We start from the raw sequence: 27,862 nt of genomic DNA, 5'->3' as shown, positions 1-27,862 counted from the left end.
AAACAAAAAAATGTAGGTCACACTTGCAGATGGGGGACTGTATTTTGGAAAGCCTGTTTCTGAAAAATCATCATGATGCATAACCAATTGAACATGAACTCCCAGTGTGACACGGTTAAGACCACTAACAAGATCCCTGGATGTATAAGCAGGGGAATATTGAGTAGAAATAGGTAGGTGATATTACTACTGGATAATACTTGCATGAGCCCATTACTGAAATACTGCATCTAGCTCTGGTTCACACTTGAAAATGGACGTTGACAAGATGGAAAGGACTCAGAAAAGAGCTACAAGAATGATTCAAGGTGTGAAAAACCTGTATTACAGTAAGAGATGAAAAAAACTCAATCTATGTAGTTTATCCAAGAAAAGGTTAAGAGATGACTTCATTATAGTCTATAACAACATACAAGGGGAGAAGATTTCTGACACTACAGTGCTCTTTAATCTAGCAGATAAAGGCGTAATAAGATCCCATGGCTGGAAACGTAAAATAGATAAATTCTGATTAGATAGTAAAATGCAAATTTTTACAGTGAGAATTGTTAACCTTTGGAAAAGCTTGCCTATGGATGTGACAGACCCACATGTTTAATGATGGCACCATCATGCTCTGAAACAGAGATTCCCTTCATACCAATGGCTCATCCACAAAATGGTAAGAAGAAAACAGTTCGAGAAAACTTCTCAGGCACCAATCCAACATATCCTACAGGAGAGTAGCTGGGGCACAACATTAATGTTATCGGACATCATGTCCACCAGAGACTGCAGAAGGTGAAGGTTTCTGGTGCTTTAGCTATGCAACTTCAGGAAATTAGCTGCGTTTTTGACCAACTAGAGAGTCAATGTCAAGGCAGCACTCTTTAGACCTGTACAATAATAATACGAATAACAAGGTGGCTTGATGGTGGTTCAGGCACTAGGGTCATATAAATCAATTATTAAAACAGAAAATTTAATAAGGAATAATGAAGGGTTACAGGACAGAATCAACAAGAGAATATTGGCAACTTCTGACTAACATGAATCAAGAGATAATAAGGAGAGTAGCAGTCAGCAACAGAGGTGAGTTGACAGTGACAGGATACTTGCTTGACTGATCGGAATGACTACTAGGAAGAGTCTAGAGAGGCCTGAATACTGGTGATTGGAGGGCACAGCTACCAGTACCTCTGAGGACCAAGTAACTTTGAGAGCTAAGAGAATGTTAGACTGTTTCATGCTAAAAGCACAAGCCCCAAGAAGAGGAATCCATAAGCTAGTGTATCTTTGTAAGAGACCCAATATGTTCACTTAAAAGAAAATAATCTACTAAAATATTTTGTTACCCATTAGTACGTCAAATACTATAAATCAACTAAACAAAGTATTAACTATTGTACACTAACAATATCTTTTTAAAATGAAAATATTCTTATATGTAATACTACTACTTATAGACTATTTCCAAGATGAGCTAAAAGAGAGGCTCTTATTTTTATAGCAAAACTATTATGCACAGAAAAAGACAAACAACTTTCTTCAACCCACATCAAACACTGTTTACAGTTTTTAAAGATAAATGAAAGGAAGGAAATGCCATAGCCAACAGCAACTACCAAATCATGAGAGCAAACCCTTTGAAGGTCTGACAGCATACAATATTTTCCAGGGGCTTAAAAGATAAATTACTTGTAGTTGTATTTGTGACTTAGTTTTTAAGTGTGTGTAATAGCAATTTTAATGCCTGCAATTATAAGAACCTTTTGTTTTATTTAACGATATAGGTTTAATGTTATCACAAGCCTGTTCATTTTAAACTTGTAGACTGTGCCCTTTGAAGGCCCAGTCCATTTTTCAGTTTTACATTCTGCTACATCAGCTTCCCTTACAGGCGTCTTATGAAAAAGAACTACGACCTTAACTGCCAAAGCAATTGTGATACAAACTGGCCTACCTACTGAAACAGCTTATGAAAGCTTTTTGTTGCATTTGAAAGTAAAGTTATTCCATCAAAAGAACAGTTTTAAAACTGGTTACACCACTACCAATTACTCATCATGGACCCCTAAAGGGAATTATACTGAAATCTACTGTTAATGTCATCAATCTGGAGGGCAAATTGTAAAACGGTAATATATGTTGCTCTTTCAACTTCCATACTAGCACAACCAGACTCATTAAAGCATACAATACTCTTTATCTTGGAGATATTAAAATTAGCCATTCTAATTTGTACAAAATTTAAGTTCCAAACATACACATGTAGTGAAAAATGAATTAAGTTTTACTTTACACTGAAGTAACTTTATAGCATTCATTTTCAAGTCATATACATAAAATGCATCATTACATTCCAGATACAATTGTGACTGCATGACTTTTAATTTTGTTTTTGTTACTAATGTGTAGTATCTAGCAGTTACAGAAGTGAATGTTTAGATACCTTATATTATTTTTAAGAACTTTCAAACAGCTGAAGCACTTAAAAGTTGTATGAGTCTTCTGCTCCTGTTGTACCCGCTGGACATCACCTTCATGCTTTCCATAATAAAAGTCATTAACTAACATGATCAATTTTCCTTTCTCAGATTCAGCAGTCTTTCTTGGTGTATTTGAACATTCTGTTTTGGACGTTCCCAGAAAGAAGTTATTTACCATATCTGGACAACAATACTGAAAAAGAGACACACGTCTAAGTTACCAAATTGCACTAAAAATGCTAGCCTTGCTAACCTGCATTTCTATTTCCATTACTTTGGGAGATGTTCTCACTTTGCTCTTACCTATGTCTATTCTGGATGGTATCTGCTCTTGTGTTATTGCAAATACAAAAATATATAAGGATAGGATTTAGACAATTAAACACCGAGTATTTTAACATACTGACAAAGGGTTTTTTCTTTTATGTTAATATGACTACCATAAATCACAAGGCAGAATTATTACCTCGTTTTATATGTTGATTAAAAAAAATATTCTGAAATGTACAGCACAATTCAAATTTATCCAATCTTCATTTTATTAACTAGGAAACTATTCTCCCTCCTAACATTAAATTTAAGCTGAGTAAAACAGATGCTTTGTTAAACAAAATATTAGTAAGCATGAGTTTGTTGACAACTATGAAGAAAGCTGTATTTACTGTTTTTAAATTTGATTGTATATATAAAACACTAATGTGATGCATTGATTAGAGCAGATAATTGATAATAAAGACATCAGCATTCTTTCCATAGTCTAAATTCATTCATGGAGCTGGGAAAGTCATCTACCATCCATGGCCTCTGCTTCCCTACCTAAAATAGATATAATGTTTACACATCTAACAGTAGTATTGCAAAACAATGTTTAGAAAGAATTTTTGAGTTCCTCAGATAGAAGGCGCTATATTGCTGTCCAACAGTAAACAAAACTGGAATGCTTCAGAGGCCAACTTTTGCTAAACAACATGCCTTGCTGCATAGTACTAACTTCTCTAACCCCAGTTTGTGATAAGCTCATTTACTGCTGTAGGTGAAATGACAGTCCTTGACATATTTATCCCACTAGGTTAACTAAAGATGTATTTTATTCATAAAAATGTGTAAGTTAATAAAACCAAACAAACCCACTTTCTTCAACAGTACCTTTCAGCACTAAATTCTCCAAATGAACTTTACTTTTCTCTAACAAAATGATCACGAATGGATCAAAATTAAAAAGGTGCAATTGAATATGTATACATTTCTGAGAGGAGGAGCGGAAAAGAGTAATTTTCTCTCCTTTGTAAACAGGATTTTTTTTTTTGGCACTGTTTCTGGCCCACGAAGGAGGTTATATTTTGCCTGTACAAACAGTAATTTGTAGGCATTTAGGGTTAAATTCTTCAAGAGCCTGAACTCCTATTGCATGGGAGTTGAGGATCTCAACACTATACATGAGGTGCTAAGACCCTCACGGAACTGGGCTATACATTATGAGGTTTTTATTTACACATGACTAAGCAAGTGTGCACCTTTCAAAAGGTACGGGAACAATGAAAAAACAGGTGAAAATTAATCTCATTTTGCTAATTTCTTTTTCATTCTTCTTTGCTCATGGGTGTGAAAAACATGCAGCACCTCACAGAACTGGGCCCATGGTGAAAATATCCAGAGTGCAGAATATCTGTAACTTGTCATAAAAATGTGGTACTTGTTTTACAACTTTGCTTAATCCCAAAATGTTTATAATTACTTTTCACAAATACAAAAAACTTTTACCTTCATGTGATTTTTTAAAGGATCCATAAGATTGAAGTGAATATTGCATTTTGGACAAGCTCGTGGAAAAGGTGCTCCATTTTTAACATTGTTTGATGTAATATTAGTACCTGTAAAATGTGAAGTGTACATTAGGACTCCAAATCCACACTCCATCACAACAGTAAATTATGACAAAACCTCTTAGAACCTCTTAGAAGTCCATGGCAATGGTGGCTGTAATTAAAGATTAATTCCAACCACCATTAAAATTACTCTTTCTTTTTGGTGACAACTTGCACACAGTATTACTGTATGTCCAAAAATACTCTAAGAGTGAAAGAGATAACAAGAGATAGATGATCTACCTATCTAAGGTCCTTATGCAGAGCTACTGCAGTGATTTTAAGAGCACAATAGCCCTGAAGTTAATATGTATTTTCTCTCTCCATTAATCTGGGCATAGTGCAGCACTTCGAATTTGTGTTTTCGTTTTGCGAGCATCAATTCTTGGAGGAATGTATGTATTTTACACCATGATCTCAGCATCAACAGGACAGGATTTACCACTTCTGGAAAGGAGTTTCATCACTTGGCTATAGTGATGAGAGTATTGTTCGCTCTGCCTGGTAGTTGGAACCTAGGCCTATTCAGCTGCATCATTCGTGCTGACCTAAGGTGTCTTTGAGGTTCATGGAGAATAAATGGGTATCTCAGGCACCTAGCCCCCCATTCATGAGAGAACAGTGTTTTCTCTTATTAACATAAAAATTGTTTGCCACCTGCTAATCAGTTTGTATTTAAATGTTGGAATAGCTCATCTTTAGTGACAATTGCTTATATCTGGGCTTAAGCTCTCTTGGAGCTACCAAAATCAGAGCCAGCTGCCTCTGTAGATGAAGTTCTCTCTTTGGCATACAGTCCTATCTAGGTAAGCAGTTTAGACAAAAGGAGGAATAAACACAGGAGAGGGTTTTATTTTTAAAAGAATACATATGAACTATTTGAGGTCAACTGTAATCTGCCAGACTATGACCAAAAGTCACAACGGTCAACACACCGCCTTATAAGAAGAACTGGGCAACATTATTCATTTTGGAAGGTGGGGGGGAGGCAAAAAAATGAAGAATTGGGTCAACAAACATTTCATAAACTCACGTAGGTTTTGCCAAATTGTTTCAATGAATATGCTAATTTAAACACACCTAGAATTCATCTCCTTTTGGAGGGAGGGAGAGGCCTATCAGAGCGCAAAAAAAGAAGGTATTTCAAACTAAATCAACAAAATTGCTATAAAGGATTTTTTCTTGGGGGAGGGGATTTCTGCAGCTGCAGCTCCAACCAGGAAATTCTGTACTCAGAGAATCTTTGCAATCTTGGTTAATCTTTGAAAAAGGTATTAATTTGCTACTCAGTTCTTTATATGTAGATTCTAAGGTAAGGTGATTTAACTCTGAGCCACTGAACTCTAAATATTCATATCTTCACAACTACTGAACCAGTTAACTTTATTCTTGGCTTGCTTTATAGACATCAATGAGACTCAAAACAAGCCAAGTCTGAAGACTAAATATACTGTAACATTTGTAAGACTCCAGTGTGTATTATATAGAGTATTAGAAAAATACCTCCTTATATAAAATGAGAACATCTTTTAAGGCATATGCACAAGGGGCAGGCAGAGCTGTTGAGTTAACTCTGCCTTAACTTCTGAGTGTTGATCGTTCAACTTTAACATTGCATTAGTGCTAGCTTTTTCCATGGAACAGATACATGGATTTAACAGCTAGACCATTTAATCTACCCTACCTTTTGAAGAAACATTTTGTGATGGTGTTACTGTTGGAGATTTAACTGAAGGTGATACAGTTGAATTGCTTCCAGCACCAACCTCATTAGGCTTGGCCTTTTTTGGAGTAACACTGTTGGCTTCAGAAGTAGCTGGACGCTTAGACACAAAACCACTCTCATTCAGACCTATAGCGGTTTAAATTAAAGAACCTCAGTTTTTTCATAGTATATTACCAATCTCTTACTGATAACTACTTTTTAATGGACAAACAAGTCTAAACGAATAATAGTTATTAAAATCTCTCTACCCAATAAGCTGTTTAAAAGTTAGAAAAATTATGTTTGGTTGAGTCAGCCACCAATACTTTGAAGTCAATGTGGTGTGAATGAGTAAGAAAATAGACTGAAGCCCCCTCATTTAAGACACCTCATATATTTGCTGCAGCCTAACTAAAGGACCTGCCTGGTCTTTCTGATCCCTCTTCATCTAGCACAGGCCTAATTTGCATACCTAACCACAGATGGCTATAGCATTAGTCACTGCGATGCATACCATTTGGAAGTGCCTTTTCATTCTTCTCTTCAACAGAATCTCTCTCTCATCCCATGTTTTCCTCCCTTGCCTATATCTCTCTCATCCCATGTTTTCCTCCCTTGCCTATAAAAATACTAAATATCAAAAGCAACTTTCAAATACATGTAGATCAGTGGCCTGATTAAGTCCATTAGAAAAGCCGTGTGTCTTTTTTCCAGCGCCAAGTTGCCCTAAAGCCAGCATATCTGGCACTGGAAGATTCCCCCTGCATAGGAGAATCATCCAGTATCACCCACTCAACGCAGTGGTGAAACTAGGAAATAGAAGGCATGGTGGGGGAATCCCTACCTGCCAGTAGTGTGTTCCTGGCTGCCAGGACAGTTCCTGAGGACCACTGGGAACTACAATAAATTAGACACCAGCTTTCAGACTGCTACAGTCTATACCGGGGACAGGACCAACAATAGAAACACTCCTGAAGTGGGCATACAGGGTGAGAACAGAAAATAGGTCCTGTGCACTCCCTTCTCCACTCTCCAGCTGCATTCAGCACTTCTTGGGTAGAACTGAGAATCTGTCCTCTAATCTTTCCTTACAAACAACGAAAGGACAGCCGATCTCATGCAGAATTGTTAAAGCGCTCACTTTTTCACAAAAAATGAAACTAGGACTTCACATGGCGACACCCACCTAAACTGCAATTTTGACTCACATTCATCACCACTTATACAAGAAGAGACCCGCTGCTGTAATAACTAGTTTTGTTAAAGCTAATGTGACTGTTGTGTGGATGCCAGTACAAAAATTGTACGTAGTATTGTTGTAGCCATGTCAGCCCCAGGATATTACAGAGACACGGTGGGTCCAATATCTTCTCTTGGACCGGCTTCTGTTGGTGAGGGAAAGAAACTATTGAGCTTACTTCAGCTCTTCTTCAGCTCTGTAAACCTGAAAAATGGTTTTCTTCACCAACAGAAGTTGGACCAATGAAAGATATTACCTCACCACCTTGTCTCTCCAATACAAAGAGCCTAATGCCTATTGAAAACTGCCTTCATTATGCCCCATGTAAATGAGAATGTACTTAACTTTCAACTTAGACTTTTATACTTCACCAGCTTAAAAAGCTGTTTTGCAGTCATACTTTCTAATGATTCAAACCCAGTCACTTACTGAAGTGAACATGTTAAACACGCATTTTCCATTCAGTTTATGCAACTTTTGCCCAAGGTAATTAAAAATGGCTAAATCAGATCTGGGCTACTCATTGGGTATTATCTTTCTTTTAGTGCTTTTGTTTACTTATACATGCACTGCTAAGTGCGTGAGCTGCTTGCTGGGGCTTCCGTGCATTCATTAGCAATGGCTGTTGTAGAGCTGGTACCAAATTTGTCTTCTTCTGTACCACTGAATTTACTTGTGCAACGGGCCTGTGACCAACAATGGATGTTGTTCTTGTAGATGTGACCATTAGATGTATTTGTATAATTGGCTATGCAGGTTGAACTGACTGAGTGGAACCTCCTATAAAATACCAATTTTTTTCAAAGTCATGTGTGTCAGAGGAAAATCAAGTTTTAATATAATTTGTAATATTTCCTACCAATAAGGAATTAAAAAAAAACCTTCTGATTTGTTCCAAGAAAAATATACACCATTAAGAATTCTATATTCTCACATGGTTGCATGCAACTCCAATTATGTTCCTAGGAGTCACACAAACAGTAGGAGAGTACATATGCTCAAATTAGCATGGGATTGTTTTCTGTGGTGCTACACTGTAAGAGTCAAGTTAATTCTATTAAGTTGTCTCTTTTAGAATAGCCACTCTAAGAGTAGGAGAACTTGTTTACAATAATAGATAAGAACAGAATTCAAATGCACATTGAAGAACAGCTGCAGTTATACTGTGAAAAATACTATTTTAAACAAAAAAATTCCAAACACTGTGTAATAATCAGTAAAACTGGTTGCCAATCTGAAAACTAGGAAATTTGATAGGACAATCACCAATTTACATGGTCTCAACCTTGCAAACACTGACGAACATGCTTAACTTTTATTTCTATGAGACTACTCATAGTAGTAAAGTTAAGCACATTCATAAGAGATTGCAGGATGGGGACATAGGTCTGGCTTTAGGAGACCACTTAAGCACACAAGTCCCACTGAAGTCTGTGCTCAAAGTTAAGCATGTGCTCAAGTGCTTTTCTGAATTGGAGAACAAAGTAGTTAGAGGTAATTACTAAGACGCTTGTGAAATCTGAATCAATAGTCACCTGAGCAGGATAGCTGCTCACTGTTTGATAATAAATACATATATTGGTGCAACACCTCTCACCCATAGCCCAATCCTCCTCTCAGACCAATTTACACTGGTAAAATTCGAATGACTACAACGAATTGCAATTTACACCAGTGTGAAGAAAGACTCAGGCCTACAGTTTATATTTTGGGCTACAGATTTTTAACTTTAAAAAGTAACACTTCAGAAAGAATCACACCACCTGCTTTTAAACAGGTATGTATAAGTATTTACTTTTGGCTATACCAAGATTTTCTATTTTAGCCAAAATATTAATTTTCAGCACTTGCTACCATGAACGATTCTAACTTGAGTTTCCCAGTATTCAATTCCGTAAATAATACAAGCAATACTAAATTAAAAAAAAAAATTCAAAGTGCCCTTATTATTAACAAGTGGAAAGTATTTACTCCCTTTCCCCCACACACATAATAGATTAAAACAATCTGTACACAAAATTATTTTAAGCTTGTTCTGGGTCTTGAACAATTTACAGTCAGTAAATTATCTCCCTGTAACTGATTTTTGTTTAATTATCTAAGATTATTTCTGATAAAGGTGAATGTTAATAATTCTTATGAATTAACATGAAAACTCCTGATATTTCCTGATAAGTCCTCGGTGTACTTGATTTTAACTATATTTTCTAAAAACGTGAGTCAGGATTTTTCCAGAATTCTCGGCAAACAGGCAGGCTTGAATGCTAAAAACTTCCTGCTGCCTTTCCCTCACTTGCATTAAAGGTTTTGGTGTTGTGGAGCTCACATGTGATATGAAACTGAACACCTATTTGTGTTGGCTCTCAGGTCCTTACTACTGCACACACGGTTCTCAATTTAGTCGACACAGCTCAGTCCTACTTTTGCTTACTAGCTCAATAAGTATTCCTCTCAGCCTATCAATTTCCTTTGCGTGTTCCTTAATTTTCTCCAGCAGGCTTTCCTTGCTACATTTTATTTCACTCTATTATACTCTCCTTCTGTTTCTGAAAGGGGCAAAAAGCAGTTTTGTTCTCAATAATTTAAATAAGCAATGTTAAGTTCTTCTTTTAATCTTTAAATCCAACACAGACCACACACCTACTTACATACCTAGTATGAACTGCATGACACCTCAATTCACAGTCATTTAAGGGCTCAGTCCTTGAAGGTGCAGAGCACTCTGGCTCCAATCCAGCAAAGCACATAGGCATGCACGTAACTTTTCAGTTTCCCACTGACATCAATGAAACTGCTCAAGTGCTTAAAGTTAAGCACCTGCTTAAGAGCTTTGCTGGATAAGGCTACAATGCTGAACACTTGATAAAGTAGGTAAGTGCCTGATCTTGCCAAGAGCTACTTGCAGCAACCTTCACCCCAGCTAGAATAAGTCACAGAAAAAGGGAGGGGTAGGAGTGAAGAAGACTATACCAATAAGCGTGTGTGGATAACTACTGGAAAAAACACACCCTTCACTCATTTGGGAACAGATGGAGGATGAGCGAGAGAGTGCCCCATTTAAAGTTTTATGAAACCACCACCTCCCCAACAAGAATTGGTTAGATTTTCATCTTACTCCTTCTGCTTCACATAGCACTTCTGTTTTAGTCCTCCATCTTGTAGAAGGATCAAAAAACTGTCAATTATATTTCATTATAGATTGAATTATAGGCTGACCAACAATTAAGTTTGTCATTCAATTACCACAAAAATGCAGTTCTTTATAACTGACATTGGAAGTTTAAATTTACAGCACACACTTATTCATTCTAAAATGTAATTTAACTTTAGATGTTCTAATCAGTATTTCAAATAAATACAATTTTATTCAGCCAAAATAACAGTTTCTGCAGCTAAAAATAATAATATTTTTTTAAAAAAAATAAAAAATACTTTAGAGGCTCCAGACAAGCATTCTTTCCCCTCCCCAGTTTCTCAAAACAGATCCCTTTGATCTGTCTACTCCAATTGCTATATATAGCAATCAGGAAACAAAGAATGACATCTAGGGAATCCACTGAGCAGACTCAGGAAGTTGTTCCATGGGCTCTCACTGGCTGATTGACAGACACTTTTATTGATGTCATCCAGAGAGAACTGCATATACTGCAAATGAGCCTTTGCCTGCCAAAAAAGTCATTTCAGTGAGTCTGGCAGTAATTTTTTTTTTATATAGACAGACAAAAATCACAAGCACATATTGATTGAGGTCATCGTGTAACATGTGTGAGCTCACAAGAGCAAGACTTTATTGGAAAGTATATTTTAAGTGCAATGCTCCAAATCTTGCTTCGTCACATGGACACCAATACTATTATTTTACAAACACTAAAACTATCCTGTGTTCTGAAACCTCTATTAAAATTATAACCCAAATATAAAACACTCTATACTTGCATTTCTTTCTCTCTTTTTTTTTTTTTTTTTTTTTTTTTTTTTAAAAAAAAGCTTTTACTAACATACACTCACACTCACCTGTCATAGTCACTGCTGCTCCACTCTGGTAGTGAGGAACTCCTGACTTCTGTCTCAAGCCGAACAGTATGCCTGAAGTATTATTTGGTACAGCTTGTGGAGAACTCGCAATATAACCCTAATCAGCCATTTTGAAAAGGAGGGAGGAGGGGAAAATTGGGACTTAATCTTTATAAAGCATTTTGAAATTTGCATACAAAAAAAATCAATATACAAATGCAAGTTACAGTATCATATGCTTGTTTTTTGTAACTACAATTGGATTCAGGTAATTTAAACGCTCCTTATGTAAATACTGAAGTTATAATTACCATCTGCCAAAATAATAATATAAATTCTTTTAAAACAATTAAAACCTGGTTTGGTTCATCTGCGGTTGATTTATTGTGTGTGTGTGTGCGCACGCGTGCCAGAATGGCAAGTTCTGTACGTTTTAGAGGAAGTATGCATACTACTGATTTATTTATCGGAATAAAAACAGAGTTTAGTTTACTAGCTGATTTATCCTATATCTGCTAGTGTTTCTAATTAAGAGGATTTTTTTCTCTAAGCATTTGCCCACTTTCAATTTAAATTCAGAGACTTTACTCCTTATTTACGAAGCTAGCTAACTGCATTTTAAAGGATAGAAATCAGAACCCAATGTCAACTCACAGTAAATAGGAACTTCTTAATACAAACAGAGCAAGATCAGTTATTCTGTTTTTTCTAAGTGCCACCTGCTCAAGCATCAATTCAAGCCAAGATTCAGAAGCCATAATCAGTACTTAGGTAAGGCAATTATTTTGTGATAATAAAAGAAGGATCAATATATCATCAATATTTTTATAGTGAGCTAGGCAGTAGTGAAGTCAGTTTAGAGCATTCCAGAAAAGAGCTAATTGTCAATGATTAATGAAAATGATGAAAATTTCCAGGTGAAGACAACTCATGACCCACATAATTTTAGGGTCTTCTTGCAGTTTTTATCCTTTTTCCAGAGCTGAAGTTCTCATTTAAAGTATATGCCTTCCTAGTACCAAATATAACCTTCAAAATAGAAACTGTGTTTGTGGCTGCATATTCAACAACATAAAAACCTACACACCTTAATTCTTCCCAGTGCATTATTTCTGAAGCCAACAATAACCACTGAAATTCTAAATGTCTTCTCAGTTATATACCAGAAGCATTCACAAAGTAAACTGGTCTTAAAATGTTCACATGGTACCTGCCATGTCACAAGTGCCAATTCATTCAAATGGCCATTCCACACAAAAACTTTATGTAGCATATATGCAATTTCCAGAAGCAGCATAACAAATTAAGAACAACCAGATGATAGAGCTGGGTTCATTTTTAGTTTTAACTTAACGGCAATGTTAAAAAAAAAAGGCCAAAACCCAAATCCAAGCTTGTCCTCAACTCTTCCCTATCAAAAACTGACTGATTTTATTTCCCTTTCTCAGCATACCAGTTTCATGTAGATACCTAGATGCATTTTTTCCCCTAGCACACAGAGTATTTTTTAAAAAAACAGTTCCTTTAAAAAGAAAAGAAGCCAAAGGCTGAAAGAGCAGAGTCCTACTTAGCACTGGATTAAAACTGTGGGAGAATATAAGGCAAAATGAGAGCCTGTGTAAGAAGGCTTGCCACAACAAGAAGATAATCTGGAAAAGGCACATGACTTTGGTCCCATGTCTTTCTTTCCTCTAGTGACTTGTGCCAGCAGATTTGAAGTATGTTGAAGGTATCCACAAATGGATTCTTAGCAAACTGATTTCTCTCCTCTGATGATTTTTCCTCTACTGTGAAAAAATGTGTCCTCGTCACCCATTCCTCCAACTTACATAATGAAACTGAAAACTTGACAATGATAACTCCGTTTTCCAAGTGACTTCACTATTCATCAAAATATTTCATAGGGTAGACCAGATTTTGATATAAAGACCTCATGAAACACGTCCCACTCACAGTTGTACCTTTCCATTCACAAGACAACCCTGTAGCAACTATAGCAATTGTTATATTTTTACTACCTATTTATACCACTACATTGATTAAGCCTGCTGAAAGCAAGTCTAATTAACAGTGCTAGAAACAAATATGACTTGTCTAGTTGAGGCCCCCTCCAGTGCCAAGACAGATTTCAACAGAATGAGAGCACACATCTGTGGGAATCTTTTTTTGTAAATTCCTTCAATGTAGACCCTGAATGACTCAAAGGAAAAACCCCTCAAGTCTTCCTTTCCTCAAACCAACTCCTCATCCAACCTTACCAAATTGAGACTGATCTTTAACAGCAGCTCTGAAAAAAATGGAAGTTATTCTTTTGGTTATGTTAAAAATATTACTAATGATTTGGGATTAATTTTCAGAGTTCTTTGACCTGTTCATTATCAACCTAAGCTTCAAGAAGGTGTGGAGGACTGTGCATACTGTCTACACTTGAAAGATGATGGGCCAGATCATGAGCTGATACAATAGCTCCATTGAAGTCTTTTATGTCCTAATACAAATCAACCATCTTACTATGGTTCTATAGCCACCAAGGCTCTATAGCCACACTTCCAAAATGTTACTGAAGTTAGCATCATTATTTTGGAGAGAATTCAAGATGCTTTTGTTGGGATGAATGGTAGCACATGTATATTTCCCAGCACACAATGAAGTTATCTGGCCAGGGAGAATGTAAAAAGAGGTGAGATGGATATTCCTAGAGACCATGATATCCTCTGAACTGCATGGTAGAATGACAACCTATGAAAACTCCATTTTCAAATGTTCTTTTTGCACAAACTGGTTCAGTCATTTCATGTGCAGAATGAATCAATATCTTCCAATGCCTAGGAGTCACAATCTCTGTTGGGTAGATACCTCAAAGCATGCTTTAAACACCAGTTTTATGACCTCAGCGAAAGGTCAGATGCAAGGTTGATATGAGTTCCTGCATCTGCAAATACAAAGAACAACCACCAGAGTTTAATACATGTTGATGTTTACACTTATAATCCATGTTTGTCATCTTGAGAACCTGATTTCAGCTAGGATCCCTGGCCACAACTTCTTAAAGTAAGAATCTCTAGTCAGTGAAGAAACGGGACACACTGATACAAGTTAGTCAGAATACGCCTCTGCCTCATCACTGAGCCTGTTCTCTGACTTGCCCAAGAACTGAAAAGTCTTACTGGAACCAAACCTCCATCTCAGAACTTGACCATGGAGACAGGAAGACTCCCAAAACTAGTGTGCTATGGTTGGCATGTCTTTGGCATGTCTTTGAAGGAGATTATTACCCTCCCAACAATCCTTAGGAGTTTGGTCCAGTATAGCCATAAATCCCTTATCTCTCAAAGAGTTGGGACTACTGTTGTTAAGTAATTAGCTTTAGCCAATCCATTTCATCAGCTGTGCCTAAAAGGGGGTCTCACACCAAAAGCAATCTAATTGACAAATTGCTGAGAACTGAAAATTTTGAATCTGGATTCTTCCATAATGAATCTGCAAGGAATTTAACTACCCAACACAAACAGAACACTTTAATTGGTATCCTTGTCTAAAAGAAGACTTTATCCTAGATGGCTAAAGGGGGGGGGGGGGAGGGGAGAAGAACAGTAGATTTAGCAAATAATCTTAAGAAGGATACCAAATTTTCACATTTTAAAACGTTGATGCTAGCTACCTGCACTCAGACACTTTAATGGCGTAAACAGATTTCCCATTCAACAGGGGAATCAGTCATTTGTTTTTTACACTGAAAGTGTAGTCCTCTCTCTCGGATTTCTAGTCATATAAGTCTAAGAAAGCTGTGACAACCACAGGTATCTGAATTTGTCTGGAATTTGGTTGCAGTGCCCATTACAATTTTCAGAAGTTGGATGAATGTGCTTCGCTACCTTGCATTTCCTCAGTAAAGTCCAAATTTTTAAACAGTACTACTTTAAGTACCACCCTGCCCAGATGTCCTAAATTCAGTATATTTAAAGGAATGGTGCTCTTAGACCTGGGTACTAACTACAAATTCTTAGCAAACTGATTTCTCTCCTCTGATGATTTTTCCTCTACTGTGAAAAAATGTGACCTCTTTATCTCACTCATTGAGAATTTAACCTTCACCACTCAATCTCAGAAGGGTCTGTAGCAGTTTCATCCCTGTAGTTCTATCAATTTGGGGTCCTCTGACTCCTCATGGGGAAGATGGTCTTAGTATCACTCAGGCACACTTCCTCCTTTTCAAAGAAACAGCCACATTACAAGATATGTATACTGACACTGCAACACATAGCTGCAGTGCATTACTGTTCCATCTATATTTTCCTTCTTTGTTCATTATTAGAGAAAGAAAAATATTGTGGGAAGGGGTGAAAGGCATAAGCAACTATTGCTATGATGGTCTTTTGCAAAGCAACACACAAAAGAGAATTTGCAACAAAAAACTAGAGAAAAGAATGCAAAAAGACTTAAGTGATGCTCTACCAGTAGCAAAACAAACAAAAAGTAAGCTATCAGTAGGGACAACCATTCTGTGGATGCACAGAAATCCACAAATTCAGGGATTTAGGATCTTGAACAATTTTCTCACAAAAAAAACAAACTTTTGTTATTTTGTTTCTCTGAAAATGTGTATGGAACCTTCCCAAGTTTACAATTTCCCCTAAATTTTGAATTTAGTAAATTTATACTAAATTCTCCCTCCCTGCATCTTGAAATAATATCTAGCAACACATTTTAAGATTAATACCAACAAGAGAGGAAAAAAACAAGTTTACCGAACACTACCACATATCTAGGGCCTGGTCTATACTACAGAGTTAGGTCGATGTAAGACAGCTTACATTAGCCTAACCTACTAAAATGTCACTCCCACTGATGTAACTCACCCACTACATTGACTTAATAACTCCACCCCCATGAGAGGCATAGAATCAATATCGATGTAGTTAGGTTGACACAGCGTCAGTATCGATGCTGCGTTGCCTACATCGACAGCTGCTGCCTTTCAGAAGCCATCCCACAATGCCCCACACTGACAGTTAAATTGGTGCGAGTCCTCCTGGTGAGGGGACACACCACCAAAACAAGGAGCGCAGCATGAACATGCAAAAGCAATTTAATTACCGCCATGGCTGTACATTGACATAACTTAGGTCATTTGTAGTGTAGACATACCCTAGGTATCAGCTTGTTTGCAACTTTTTAAACTGGATATAAAATAATGGCGCTGCAAACTCTAGCATACATACTGAAGTCTATTCCATACACCCAGGCTACTGGACTACCAATTTGGTCACTCAGGCTATTTTCTCATTTTTCTACTTTTTTGTTCGAAAGCAGTAGTATTAAACATCCACTTCATTAAATTGCAGAATAATATTAAAATGAAAATTTCAAATTAGCATTCCTGTAGGAATAAATTAAACAATGGAAAACATTGCAAAAGTTTTTGAAAAATATATGAGTAATTAATTATTTTTACAATTACATCATATAGAGAATCAAAATTTTACTAAAGCCCAGATCCTGCAAACACTTATGCACATGCAGAACTTTGTACACAAATATACCTTGTCCTGAAGACAATGTAATTACTCCTGTGTAAAGTTAACCAGCTGCCAGAGTCTCTGAAAAACTGAGGCCTTAAGCTTCAAACAAATTGAACAACATCAAACACAGTGTAGTAAAACGTCTATTTAATACTAAAGTTCCTGAAAGGGAACCTACGTGTCATAACATGTTTAGTAAATTTCTACAAAAACCACAAGGTTCTTTGAAACCAAAATTTAGTGAAGTGATGTGACTATACAATAAGCAATATCCACTTCTTGTACTTCATTAATTTAACTGCAATTAAACCTTAAGCTTTATAAGTTACTATAAGAATTTACCTGATTTAATATTATAGGTTGTGCTGTTACTGTAGCCACTGGCCTCGGTACGGGTTGACCCATTACAGGAATTGTAATATTTTTTGATACTGGCTGTGTCATTACTGGAACGGTTACAGGTCTGCTAACAGGCTGTGATATTCCAGAATTTGACCCGGGTATCTGCTGAGCTGATAAACATCCAGCAACAGGTCTCTGTAGCGTCTGTGAAGTTCCTGAAACAGTCACTGATCTAGACAACGGTTGAACGGCTACAGAGCTAGTTGCAGGTCTGGATACAGACTGAAAGACTGGTGAAGCAGTGACAGCACCCGGATTGGATGCAGGAGTTGTATAGTGTTGACTGGCAGGCTTGAACGTAGTAACTGTACCTGTTACACAGAATTCCAGAATAATCATTACATAGTATTACAGTTGGATGTTTCATTAAGTTTTTTTTTTTTTTTAAATTACCATATTAGGACAATGTAGTACCTCTACTAGGTGCACCATTCTGTATCCCCGTTCGTGATGAGCTGAGGTTGACTCTGTTCAATATATCTGTTAAAAGTTACATTTGTGTCTTAATTCCAGTGACAAGTTACAAAAACTGAAGTGAAGTTAAAATAAAAACAAAAATTAAAAGCAGCATTATATGTGAAGGTAGCAAAAGCCAACAGATTTTTTTCAGTTAAAAACTTGAATGCCATTTCTAAAATAAACACCCAATAAAGCAATCTGCATCATCATCCTATTTGTACAAATAAAGATCTTGAGACTCCTGATTTTTCTTCTTGAGAAAGTTAATTCACCAAATCATGTCAAATTTTAGTTCTCTAGAAATGTAGATAGGAAAGCAAAACTCTGCTACATAGAATCCATAAGTGTTTAGCTGTGTTGGTTACGTAGACCATTACACAAAAATTTAATGAAGACAGTGGAAACAAATAAGAAAAGTGAATACATTCATAAATTATTTCTTAGAAAAAGTTTCTTGAATTCTGAAAAAACATTCCAAAAAGAGGAAGGAAACTCCCCGCTCCACAACTAATTACTTTGCATTTGGCAATTCAAGACAGATCGGGAGGAATAATTTGAACTACTTATTCTAAATTAACTATCAATTTACGAGAAAGATCTGATCATCATTGCAGAGAGCTCAATCTCCAACAGAAGAGAAAAATCCATAGTAGTATATTAGGCTGTACAAGGAACAAGATGGAGAGTACTACCAAAATATATACCATTATACAAATAAACGGCATACTCTCACCCTGTATACGGTTCAGTTATAGTCACTGCAACTCAAAGTTTGGAGCGGAAATAGAGGGGGTACAAAAACAAGCACTAAAAATTATGAATATGGAAAAAATATTATGAAGAGATTGGAATGATTGGAATCTTTTACCTTAGAGAGTAGATGAATAAAAGGGGGAAATGATAGGAGTATAAAAATAATGAATGGTATAGAGAAGCTAGATCAGGAACTTCTATTCAATCTCACTTGTAACATAAAGCGACACTGAAAGGTGGCAAATTCAAAACAAAAAAGAACACTTACACAAAATGCACAAGTAGTGTAAGTTAGTTTCACCATCAAGATATTGAGGCAAAGAATTTAGCAGGATTTATAAAAGATTAGATGTTTATATAACTAACAAGAATATACAGAAGTTAAAACAAAAAAATAATAACTATTAACTTCAGGGCATAAGCCAACCTCTAACTATTGGTAGTTAAAAGAAGCTTTTCCTGGGTGAAAATTATTCCTCAGCTGCCTACTGCAGAGTTTCTTCCTCTGAAACAACTGGTACTGCTTACTATTTGAGATAGGTTACTAGACTAGATGGACCTTTGGTCTGTTTCAGTATAGTAATCCATAAATTTATCATACCAGTACTCCTCTGGATGACATTACCTAAGACAGACAGGCAGGCAGGCAGGCAGGCAGGCAGACAGAAAACCACTTGCTAAAAGAGGATATATAGGCTTCCCCTGCCCACAAAACTAGCACAGCTCACTATATAAGCACCGTTTGGGAAAAGGTTAAGGAGGGAGGAAAAATGGTAATTTACTTACAATGTAACTGTTCTTTGAGACATAGTTCATAGGCGTATTCCATTCAGGAAACTATGAGCTTCTCCTCATTTTACTGCGCAATCCCCCGTAAGAAGCATCTGCCACATCGAGTGCCAACTGCACTGAGGTCTTGGCCACCAAGCGGCTTCTGCCAAGAAAGCCCGTAACTCCTCCCTTACATCTCCAGGCAGCTTGTCAGTGAACTTAGACATTGCATCCCAGTTTACAAAATCATGTTTTGCTAACAATTCCTGCTGGTTTCCTATGCATATTTGGAGAAAGGAAGCAGCAGATTCATTTGGCTATGATGTAGCCATGGTGGCATGTAAAATAGACTTCGATCTTGAATGGTCCCTTGCATGTCTTCTTTCTTCAGCAAGTGTCCATATGGAAAGGTTTAGCCTTCTTAAATCCCTCAAAATTGCATTTTCCAACCACATTCTTGGTGCTCTACTTTCTTCAACCACAGCTCCATAAAAATTCTGTAAAAGCGTACCTGCTTCTGTACTTTGGACGTTACCTCATCCCACTGCAGCCATCTTGTTCTCAAAAAGGTGCAAAACTACAACTTGCTAGGATCATCTAAATACTTCCTCATCTGTGACAAAAGTCAAACCAACAGATCTTGATACATCGTAACTTTTGACACTGAAAACTTATTTCCTCTCCTCCAGTATTTTTAACAGCCATGTTTCTGCTCCACATAACAGAGTTGTCATTACTGGTGTGTTGAACACTTGTATCTTGGGTTGTTACACAGACATCCTGCCGGCCAAAGAGGTTTTTGAAAATGTTGAAATGACGCAGACACAAGACTGATCCTATGTGTAACTCCTTCAGCTATAGGACCTCCTGCTATCAACCAACTACCAAGATAGATAAAACGGTTTACCAATTCAGCATCATTACATGCAGCGTCAGTAGGCCATTCATGTCTGTTTTATCAGAGGTACACACAGCTTTGGTTTTATCATCATTGATCTTAAGTCCCATAGATTCTGCAGTTTTTTGCAGCTCTTCTAGCACCAGCTGTAGTTTGTCAATGGTCTCTCAGGAGGCATGGATCAGCATTCATCTCACACTCCTTGTCAGTACCCCGGCCCAAGCCAGGGACACTAATGATCCAACAAGCATACCAAATTCAGTGATGAATCCTGGTCACGTGCCACCTGAGGCAAGTTCCACATACACTAAGAAGAATGGTCTCTGCAAGTAAGACAATATCATCCACATACTTAAGATCCTCTAAAGATTGATCTTTAAATTTCACTTCACCTACTTTGGGCTCAATCAGCTTTGTCATCAGATAGTCTATCAGAACTATAAACAGATGGTACATGTACCCCGTGGGGTACACAGTGGACTTCCAGGGGATACATCAACACATCTAGAGATAGTTGCCTTGTTTTATAACAGGCTATTAAAAAGCACTAGCGAAATCAGAACTAAAATTTCATACAGCCAAAATGAAAAAGTAAGTAATTTTTCCAAAATAGTGTCCGGTAACACTTTTGTATTTTTATGTCTGATTTTGTAAGCAAGTAGTTTTTAAGTGAGGTGAAACTTCGGGTACACAAGACAAATCAGATCCCTGAAAAGGATACAGTAGTCTGGAAAGAGACTTGAGAACTGCTGCGATAAACTACATAGGTGAGATTATGCGTACTGGGCATATTCTAGAATCTAATGAAAACCAGTTTATAATACAAATATTGACCCTCACAGAGGTAAATGTATTGCAATACAGTTCTTCCACCAGGCATACTAAGTCCTCAGGCACTCCAGACTCATAGCAGTACCCACAGTGCTGATTCGTGCACCGAATCAAAAGTAAATGCAAAGTCTATAAATGTGGTATTAAACTTCCTTTTGTTTCTGTAATCATGTTTTCATTAACATTCTGCACAGTGTATATATATAAGACAGATTTTAGATCAGCCTGTACAGAATCCACACTGGCTGTCTCTCATTTTTGGGCTGAGACAGTATTTCAGTTAGTTCAGTAGTATAATCAAACATTTTCTCTGGGACTAAGAGCAGTGTTATTCCCTTATAGTTTGAGCAAACTGATCCCTCTCCTTTTTGCGGGATGATGCAGCCCCTCTTCTAATCTTCTGGAATATGACTGGTTTCCCAAACTTTTAAGACAGTTTTATGAAACTAGTAACCTAAACCCAGGCCACCATTTTTTAGGAGTTCTGATGAAATATTGTCAAGACCAGTTGGTTCACCATTTGGTAAATGTTTGACCATATGCATCACTTCCGCAAGTGTCAATTTCCTGTTTTCTGATGGGTTCTCTTTTGGATTAAGCTAAGTTCACATCTTTGTGGGGATCTGTTCATTAAAATCACAAAAGTGCTAACACCAATGCTTAAGTTGTGCATCAATATCTTGGAAGTATTCTCTGGAGAGAGGAGGAATAATTTTGTCTCCTAAGTCAAGTCTCTTGGATTTTCTCTTTGGGAATTGATTTGAATCTCCCTTGATGCAACCTCTCATTGACAGCACTGACCATGAAGGAGTTTGAGGCAGAGTGGGAACAAAAGTACCCGAAGCCTTGCATCGGAACATGATATAATGTGTCTGTATGCTTAGCTATTGGTGCCAAGGAGGCTGGTATGTGCCATAAGGTATTTTCTGGTTCCAAAAGAGCCCCATTCAGAAGGAGGGCTACCCTCCCAGGGGCTGCCACCTGAAAAACGGCCAAAACCTATCCTGAAGGACAGCCCATCACTCTCACAGATCTTGGGAGACAGGCCAGTCCTTGCTTACAGACAGCCCCCCCAACCTGAAGCAAATACTCACCAGCAACCACACACCACACAACAGAACCACTAACCCAGGAACCTATCCTTGCAACAAAGCCTGTTGCCAACTCTGTCCACATATCTACTCAGGGGATACCATCATAGGGCCTAATCACATCAGCCACACTATCAGAGGCTTGTTCATCTGCGCATCTACCAATGTGATATATGTCATCATGTTCCAGCAATGCCCCTCTGCCATGTACATTGATCAAACTGGACAGTCTCTACGTAAAAGAATCAATGGACACAAATCAGACATCAAGAATTATAACATTCAAAAACCAGTTGGAAAACACTTCAATCTCTTTGGTCACCCGCTTACAAACCTAAAAGTGGCAATTCTTCAACAAAAAAACTTCAAAAACAGACTCCAACGAGAGACTGCTGAATTGGAATTAATTTGCAAACTGGATACAATTAATTTAGGCTTGAATAAAGACTGGGAGTGAATGGGTCATTACACAAAGTAAAACTATTTCCTCATGTTTATTTCACACTCCCCCCCACTGTTCCTCAGATGTTCTTGTCAACTGCTAGAAATGGCCCACCTTGATTATCACCACAAAAGGTTCCCCCGCCGCCCTGCTCTCCTGCTGGTAATAGCTCACCTTACCTGATCGCTCTTGTTACAGTGTGTATGGTAACACCCATTGTTTCATGTACTCTGTGTATATAAAATCTCCCCACTGTATTTTACATTGCATGTATCCGATGAAGTGAGCTGTGGCTCACGAAAGCTTATGCTCAAATAAATTTGTTAGTCTCTAAGGTGTCACAAATACTCCTTTTCTTTTTGCGGATACAGACTAACACGGCTGCTACTCTGAAACTTCTCTTGGACAAGCTCAGCTTGTATGCTCAACACTGCAGCCATCCTCTTTGATAGGTCCTGGTAAGATTGAAAATCCTCTGGAACAGGGGAGGAGGAATCCGAAGTCATTGAGTCCTCTGCAAAGGACAACAAGTTAACCAAGGCCAGTGGGTCCTCTTGCGATACAACTGGTTCCTCAGTATCTGCACATGCTGCCAAAGTAAGTGGCTCCCCATGGTGTTTAGCAGAACAATCTGGTGAGCTTCCTCTCCAGCATGCAGATAACTGAAACCTGGAAAACCATTATAGTGGCTCTTTAGGAATCCTTAGGTTGTGAAGAAGGGTGTAAGTCACAGGTGTGGTTGTAGTAACTTCAATGGAACAAAAGGGGCCCAAAGAGTCAAAGGTATTAACATGACTCGAACTGTGCAAAATTAAACACTGTTCGATAAGGTTCAGGGTTTGGTATAGAGACCTAAGCAGTGCTTAGTACCATGGCAAACACACCATTAAAAATACTTTTAACATTTTATTAAAGGCACAGAAAAGGACAATATTTAAAGCATTTGAAATGTACAGTAGTAAATACGGTTTTCATTTTAACAACAGTCGTTGTTTCCCTTAAGTGGAGGGTCTTTTAGAAGGGAAAAAAAAAAAAAGCCACCTTGTTCTACAATCTCTTGGATGGTATTAAAGATGGTAATAACTGTCCTTTTTGAGGAAAAGTGAAAAAATTAGCCGAGATTGGCTGGCGCTGTTGTTGTTAAAGTCAAACACCTTTTCCTAGAAGACAAAACAAGACAAAATACAAAAAGGGGAGAGAAAGTACAGCAAAGATAGAAAAAACAGCTTCTGTCTCTGATGTTGGCTTCTATTTGCAACCTCACTGCTGGAAAAAAACAGTGAGAGTACATGGTCTTATTAGTCACTCTGAGACCTGGAAAACTTGTGACAGCATCGGGCAGTTTAGGGCACTGCCTTTCTAGTCACAGACTTACAGCAATGTTGCAAAATATACAACCTTGGCTGGCTAAGCCAGACTCTTATTAAACAGAAGGAAAGAGGAGAAAGAGAAGTGAAGACATAAGGTGAGGAAGGAAAAGGACACATCAGGCGAAGAGAGGAGAGAAAGTGTCACATTCCAGATGGTGGTTGGGATTCAGTCGGAGCTGGTAGCAGAGGAGATGTCATCTGCATCCCTTTTCTCTGGCCTGGTCAGGACATCTCCCAGAATCAGGATGAAAAAGGTCCTTGGGTCCCAGGAGATGGTGAGGGTAGCAGACATGATCGTGAAGCTCGGTCCTGTAGCCAAATTTTCTCCCAAAGTCTCTTAAGGACCCCAAGAAGGAGTAGAAAGTGGAATAGCCCATCCCCTCCTTATTTTGTCCACCGATTAGGCCTAATATCCTGACATACCAATTTTGGTTCATTGATTTCTGGTTCCACACTTTGTTTAATAAGCATGATCTTAACACAATTCTTGAGTTATGTCAAAAGACCTTTTGTTTGGACTAATTCAGTCTCTCTCTCACACACACACACCCCTTTTCTTACCAAAGATTTGTGGTTACAGCTTATTGTGACATTTTATTAACTTACAATCACTTTTTACAGATGAACCCACAATTAAGGCAAATCTGTAGGCCCAGTTACAACCAGGCCCAATTATTTACAGCAGCCAATAGGAAGTAGGTCAAGATGAGCTATCTTTGCTGTATGAACAGTCCCATTCTTGATACAATGCTCTCCTTCAGTAGGTGGTCTAGAAGGCTTGATAGACTGACCAAACCTCAGAGGGAACAGTGACATGGAGGAAGACTCCAAACCCAACTGCAAGGAGCTATCTGAATAGTCAGCAGAAACTGGGGGTGCCAATCCTAAAGAGGCTACTAGGCACCTTTATTTATCTGTGGCCCATTGGAAAGAAGTCAATATCAGTGCTGATGCCAGCATAGTAGTCAATAGTGCAAACAAGCCCCAAGATGTGAAGAGAATCACATGGAGTCTTTGTATGAGGAAAGACCTTGCTGCTGCTGCTGAAGTGCAAGTTGTGGCTGATGCCCAGTCTGAGGGCTACCCCAGTATTAAACCCAAGTGAGAAGATACATGCTTGTGCAGAGGCTGAAAAACATACCAGTACTGACATGGTGTGCATTAATGCCTATCACATCTTCGCTGTTTCTCTTAGTATCAACACTGACACCACTAACAGCCTCTGTTCTGAAGCCATGGACCCAGACGGACCACCACGAGCAGGAGGCACATCCACTGCCAAGGACTCCTGGCACCACAGGAGAGTTTGGGATGGAGAGTCAAAGCAAATCCTTTACTACCTCATAAGCTTGCAGGTCCGTTGGTACCAATGGGGCCAGAGCAGTATCTGTTGGTACCAGATTCAACAGCTGTCCCACAGGACAGTACCAGAATCAATGGTACAGTACCTATACGTTCCCATCATGGTACAAGGGAGACAAGGGTCGACAACTTGGCTCTATCCTGAGAAGCAGGGGTGATTTTCCAAGTCCTCCTTCGAAGAAGAAGAAGAAGAGTAGTCCTTCAATCTGGAGTGGCTCTGGTCTGTTTTATGGATCCTCTTTCAGAGTGGCCCCGGAGAGGAAGACTAATCCCCCCCCCCCCCCCTCTGATAAGAAGAGTCTGAGTACAGCAGTTTGTCAACGACCACTGCAGCCTCTGTAGCACCCTGAGAGGCAGGGTGATCCATCGACGGCCAGAAGACTGAGGCAGATCCTGTGCCATGAGGTGTTGCTTGAGGCGCAGAGCTCTAGAAATCTGCATTCTTTACCTGAAAGAAAGGCAGATTCTGCACATCTTTTTAATGTGTCCCGCACCAAGGCCAAAAAGCAGCACATGTGGGGGTCACTATTCAGAACAGACACCTCACATGACAGGCAGTACTTGCATCAAAAACTAACCACTGACTAAAAACAATCAAAACAGTAAAGAAAACTAGCTATTGGCAGGAACTAACACCTAATATTTAACAGGATTACCCAGACCAAAAAAAAAGTGAGGTAAACTGCATGGGGAACTCATACTCAGGCACAGGTGGTGAGAAGGCACTGGAGAGATCAGGGTGGTGTCAATCTTATATAATTTCAGAAGGAGCCAGGGTGCAGAGCACAAGCTCCTCCCCGATAGATACTGCTACAGAAAATTCTCTGACTCCAGCACACCAGGTGCACAAACATCTTAGTAGAATACACATATACAACTGCTTGAAGAAGAACAGTTTCTATGTTTAGATTCTTCTTTACTTATTTGTTAACCATGCTGAGATTAAGTAGCAGTATGGTAGGGCATGTTATCCTACAGTGCCTTAGGAGTAAAGGAAAGCCAAGAATTACATGGCTCAGCCACAAAATCATTCAATACAAACCTAGCCAGAAAAAATAATGTGCATAAAAAGGTATTTATACCTCTAGGTTACTGATATGAAAGTTAATATTTCTAAGTGTTCAAATACTGTAAGTTGGAAACTGACATACAACATGTTTCCGAATGTATTTGCTCCCAGCTTTTAAAGAAAGAAATCACTGAACTGGTAGAAATCACTGGTTAAGCACCTGCAACCAGAATCTGTTCAAGTGCTAAACCAGCTTTTGATACGATTAGCCTCTTTACCAGGTGCAAAGGAATATTTTCTTCATTTCAGTTTATTCTACTAGTTCAGATCAATGTTCAAAATTCATTCAAAGTTAAGAAACCAATTAAAAGCTCACCACACAGAAAAGCTTGTTTTTCTCTTCAATCTATGAATAAAAACTAGATGTGGAAGCCTGAGACCTACTAGTTCTAAAATGTTGAAGGACACAGCGACTAGAAATGATCAGTTCAATTCACTAACTACAGGTACTTCCTTTGTTTAGTAAATCAGTTAGTTTTAAAGGCAAAACAAGTTTTGATAAACCTTTTCTCTTATGTTTCCAGCACATTTAAAGTAGTTTTATTTAATTTAAAAAATGTTTGTGTATTTTAATTGAATCAGAATTTCCATCCAGAGAGCCTGACACATATCACAAGTAACAAAATTAAATCGTAAATAAGACATGCATCACCATTTTCTAAAATAAATGTAAAAATTAAGAAATAATGAATAAATATGGAGCTATATAATTACTTAAATAAATGTGTACAGACATAGCGTATCCTCCTGGTTATCAAAAAGAAGCACCAAATTTACTGTAAATGTTATATCTAGTTGCAAGTCAAAATGTGTTAATGGTTACCAACCAATGAGAATAAACCTTTCTTTAGCAAAATAACTAAAAAGTACAAATACAAACACAATTAAAATTGATTTAAATCAAGCTTTCCTGTTTACTTAAATCATTATTTTTTTTTTTTTTTTTTTAAATCAGTGATCTAAATTGCTTTGATTTAAATCAGTTTACCCTGGCGGTGAAACTGTAAACTATCTAATAAGAAATCATGTAGGATAATTAATGTATTATAATATACAAGCATACAAAACTGAGTTAAGATTGCATATTCCAGGTTAACTTTAGCATTTCTTACACATTTCCTAAACATTACTAATATGTTATATTTAAATAGTTAATTTTATTATGCTGATGAAAGCACCTGCCAAACATGAACAAATGTTAGCCGCAACCCATCTTACAAAAAAAACATCTGAAGTACAGAGAAGTTAAGTGATATGGCCTATGTTCCAAAGCAAAATGTCAGATCCAGAAACTGAAACCAGATTTTTTGGTTCACAGTCTCACAGGCCAAGCTCTAACCAGCAGCTACCTAAGTACCTAGCAGGTTATTCATGCAAACTCTTTCAATTTGCCTCTGCTGTAAGAGGGACCAGAGGAGACGCCATACCTGATCATAGCAGTAGATCATATATTCCAGTATCTTGTCTCAGATTATGGCCAGTACCAGATGGTTCAGAAGAAGGTACAAGAAACCCCATAGTGAATAAGTATGACTCAACATACTCCTAGATGTTTTTTTTCTTTACTTTAGCCAATTAAAGCCTGGTTTATTCCCTAAAT

At 37.8% G+C, this 27,862-nt stretch overlaps 1 protein-coding gene across 12 annotated transcripts in view; it reads right to left on the bottom strand.

The window, feature by feature from the left end:
• Positions 1–27,862, bottom strand: part of ZNF280D (zinc finger protein 280D) — a 79,532-nt gene that overhangs the window by 28,381 nt on the left and 23,289 nt on the right. For 8 of the 12 annotated variants that reach the window (XR_013347407.1, XR_013347408.1, XM_077829265.1 and 5 more), the window contains 6 exons: positions 17,631–17,696; positions 17,157–17,527; positions 11,293–11,410; positions 6,018–6,185; positions 4,230–4,339; positions 2,432–2,661 (listed from right to left, as the gene is read on the bottom strand). Coding sequence is in view for 10 of the 12 variants with exons in the window: in XM_077829265.1 (XP_077685391.1) it covers positions 2,432–2,661; positions 4,230–4,339; positions 6,018–6,185; positions 11,293–11,410; positions 17,157–17,527; positions 17,631–17,696 (1,063 nt within the window). In the remaining 2 variants the exon portion in view is untranslated. The remainder of the gene's footprint in view (positions 1–2,431; positions 2,662–4,229; positions 4,340–6,017; positions 6,186–11,292; positions 11,411–17,156; positions 17,528–17,630; positions 17,697–27,862) is intronic. The other 4 variants (XM_077829262.1, XM_077829263.1, XM_077829261.1 and 1 more) reach the window with 3 other exon arrangements.

This window comes from Eretmochelys imbricata, chromosome 10 (assembly GCF_965152235.1).
Source record: "Eretmochelys imbricata isolate rEreImb1 chromosome 10, rEreImb1.hap1, whole genome shotgun sequence".
Lineage (NCBI taxonomy): Eukaryota > Metazoa > Chordata > Testudines > Cheloniidae > Eretmochelys > Eretmochelys imbricata.
This window is presented reverse-complemented; position numbering and strand designations above follow the sequence as displayed.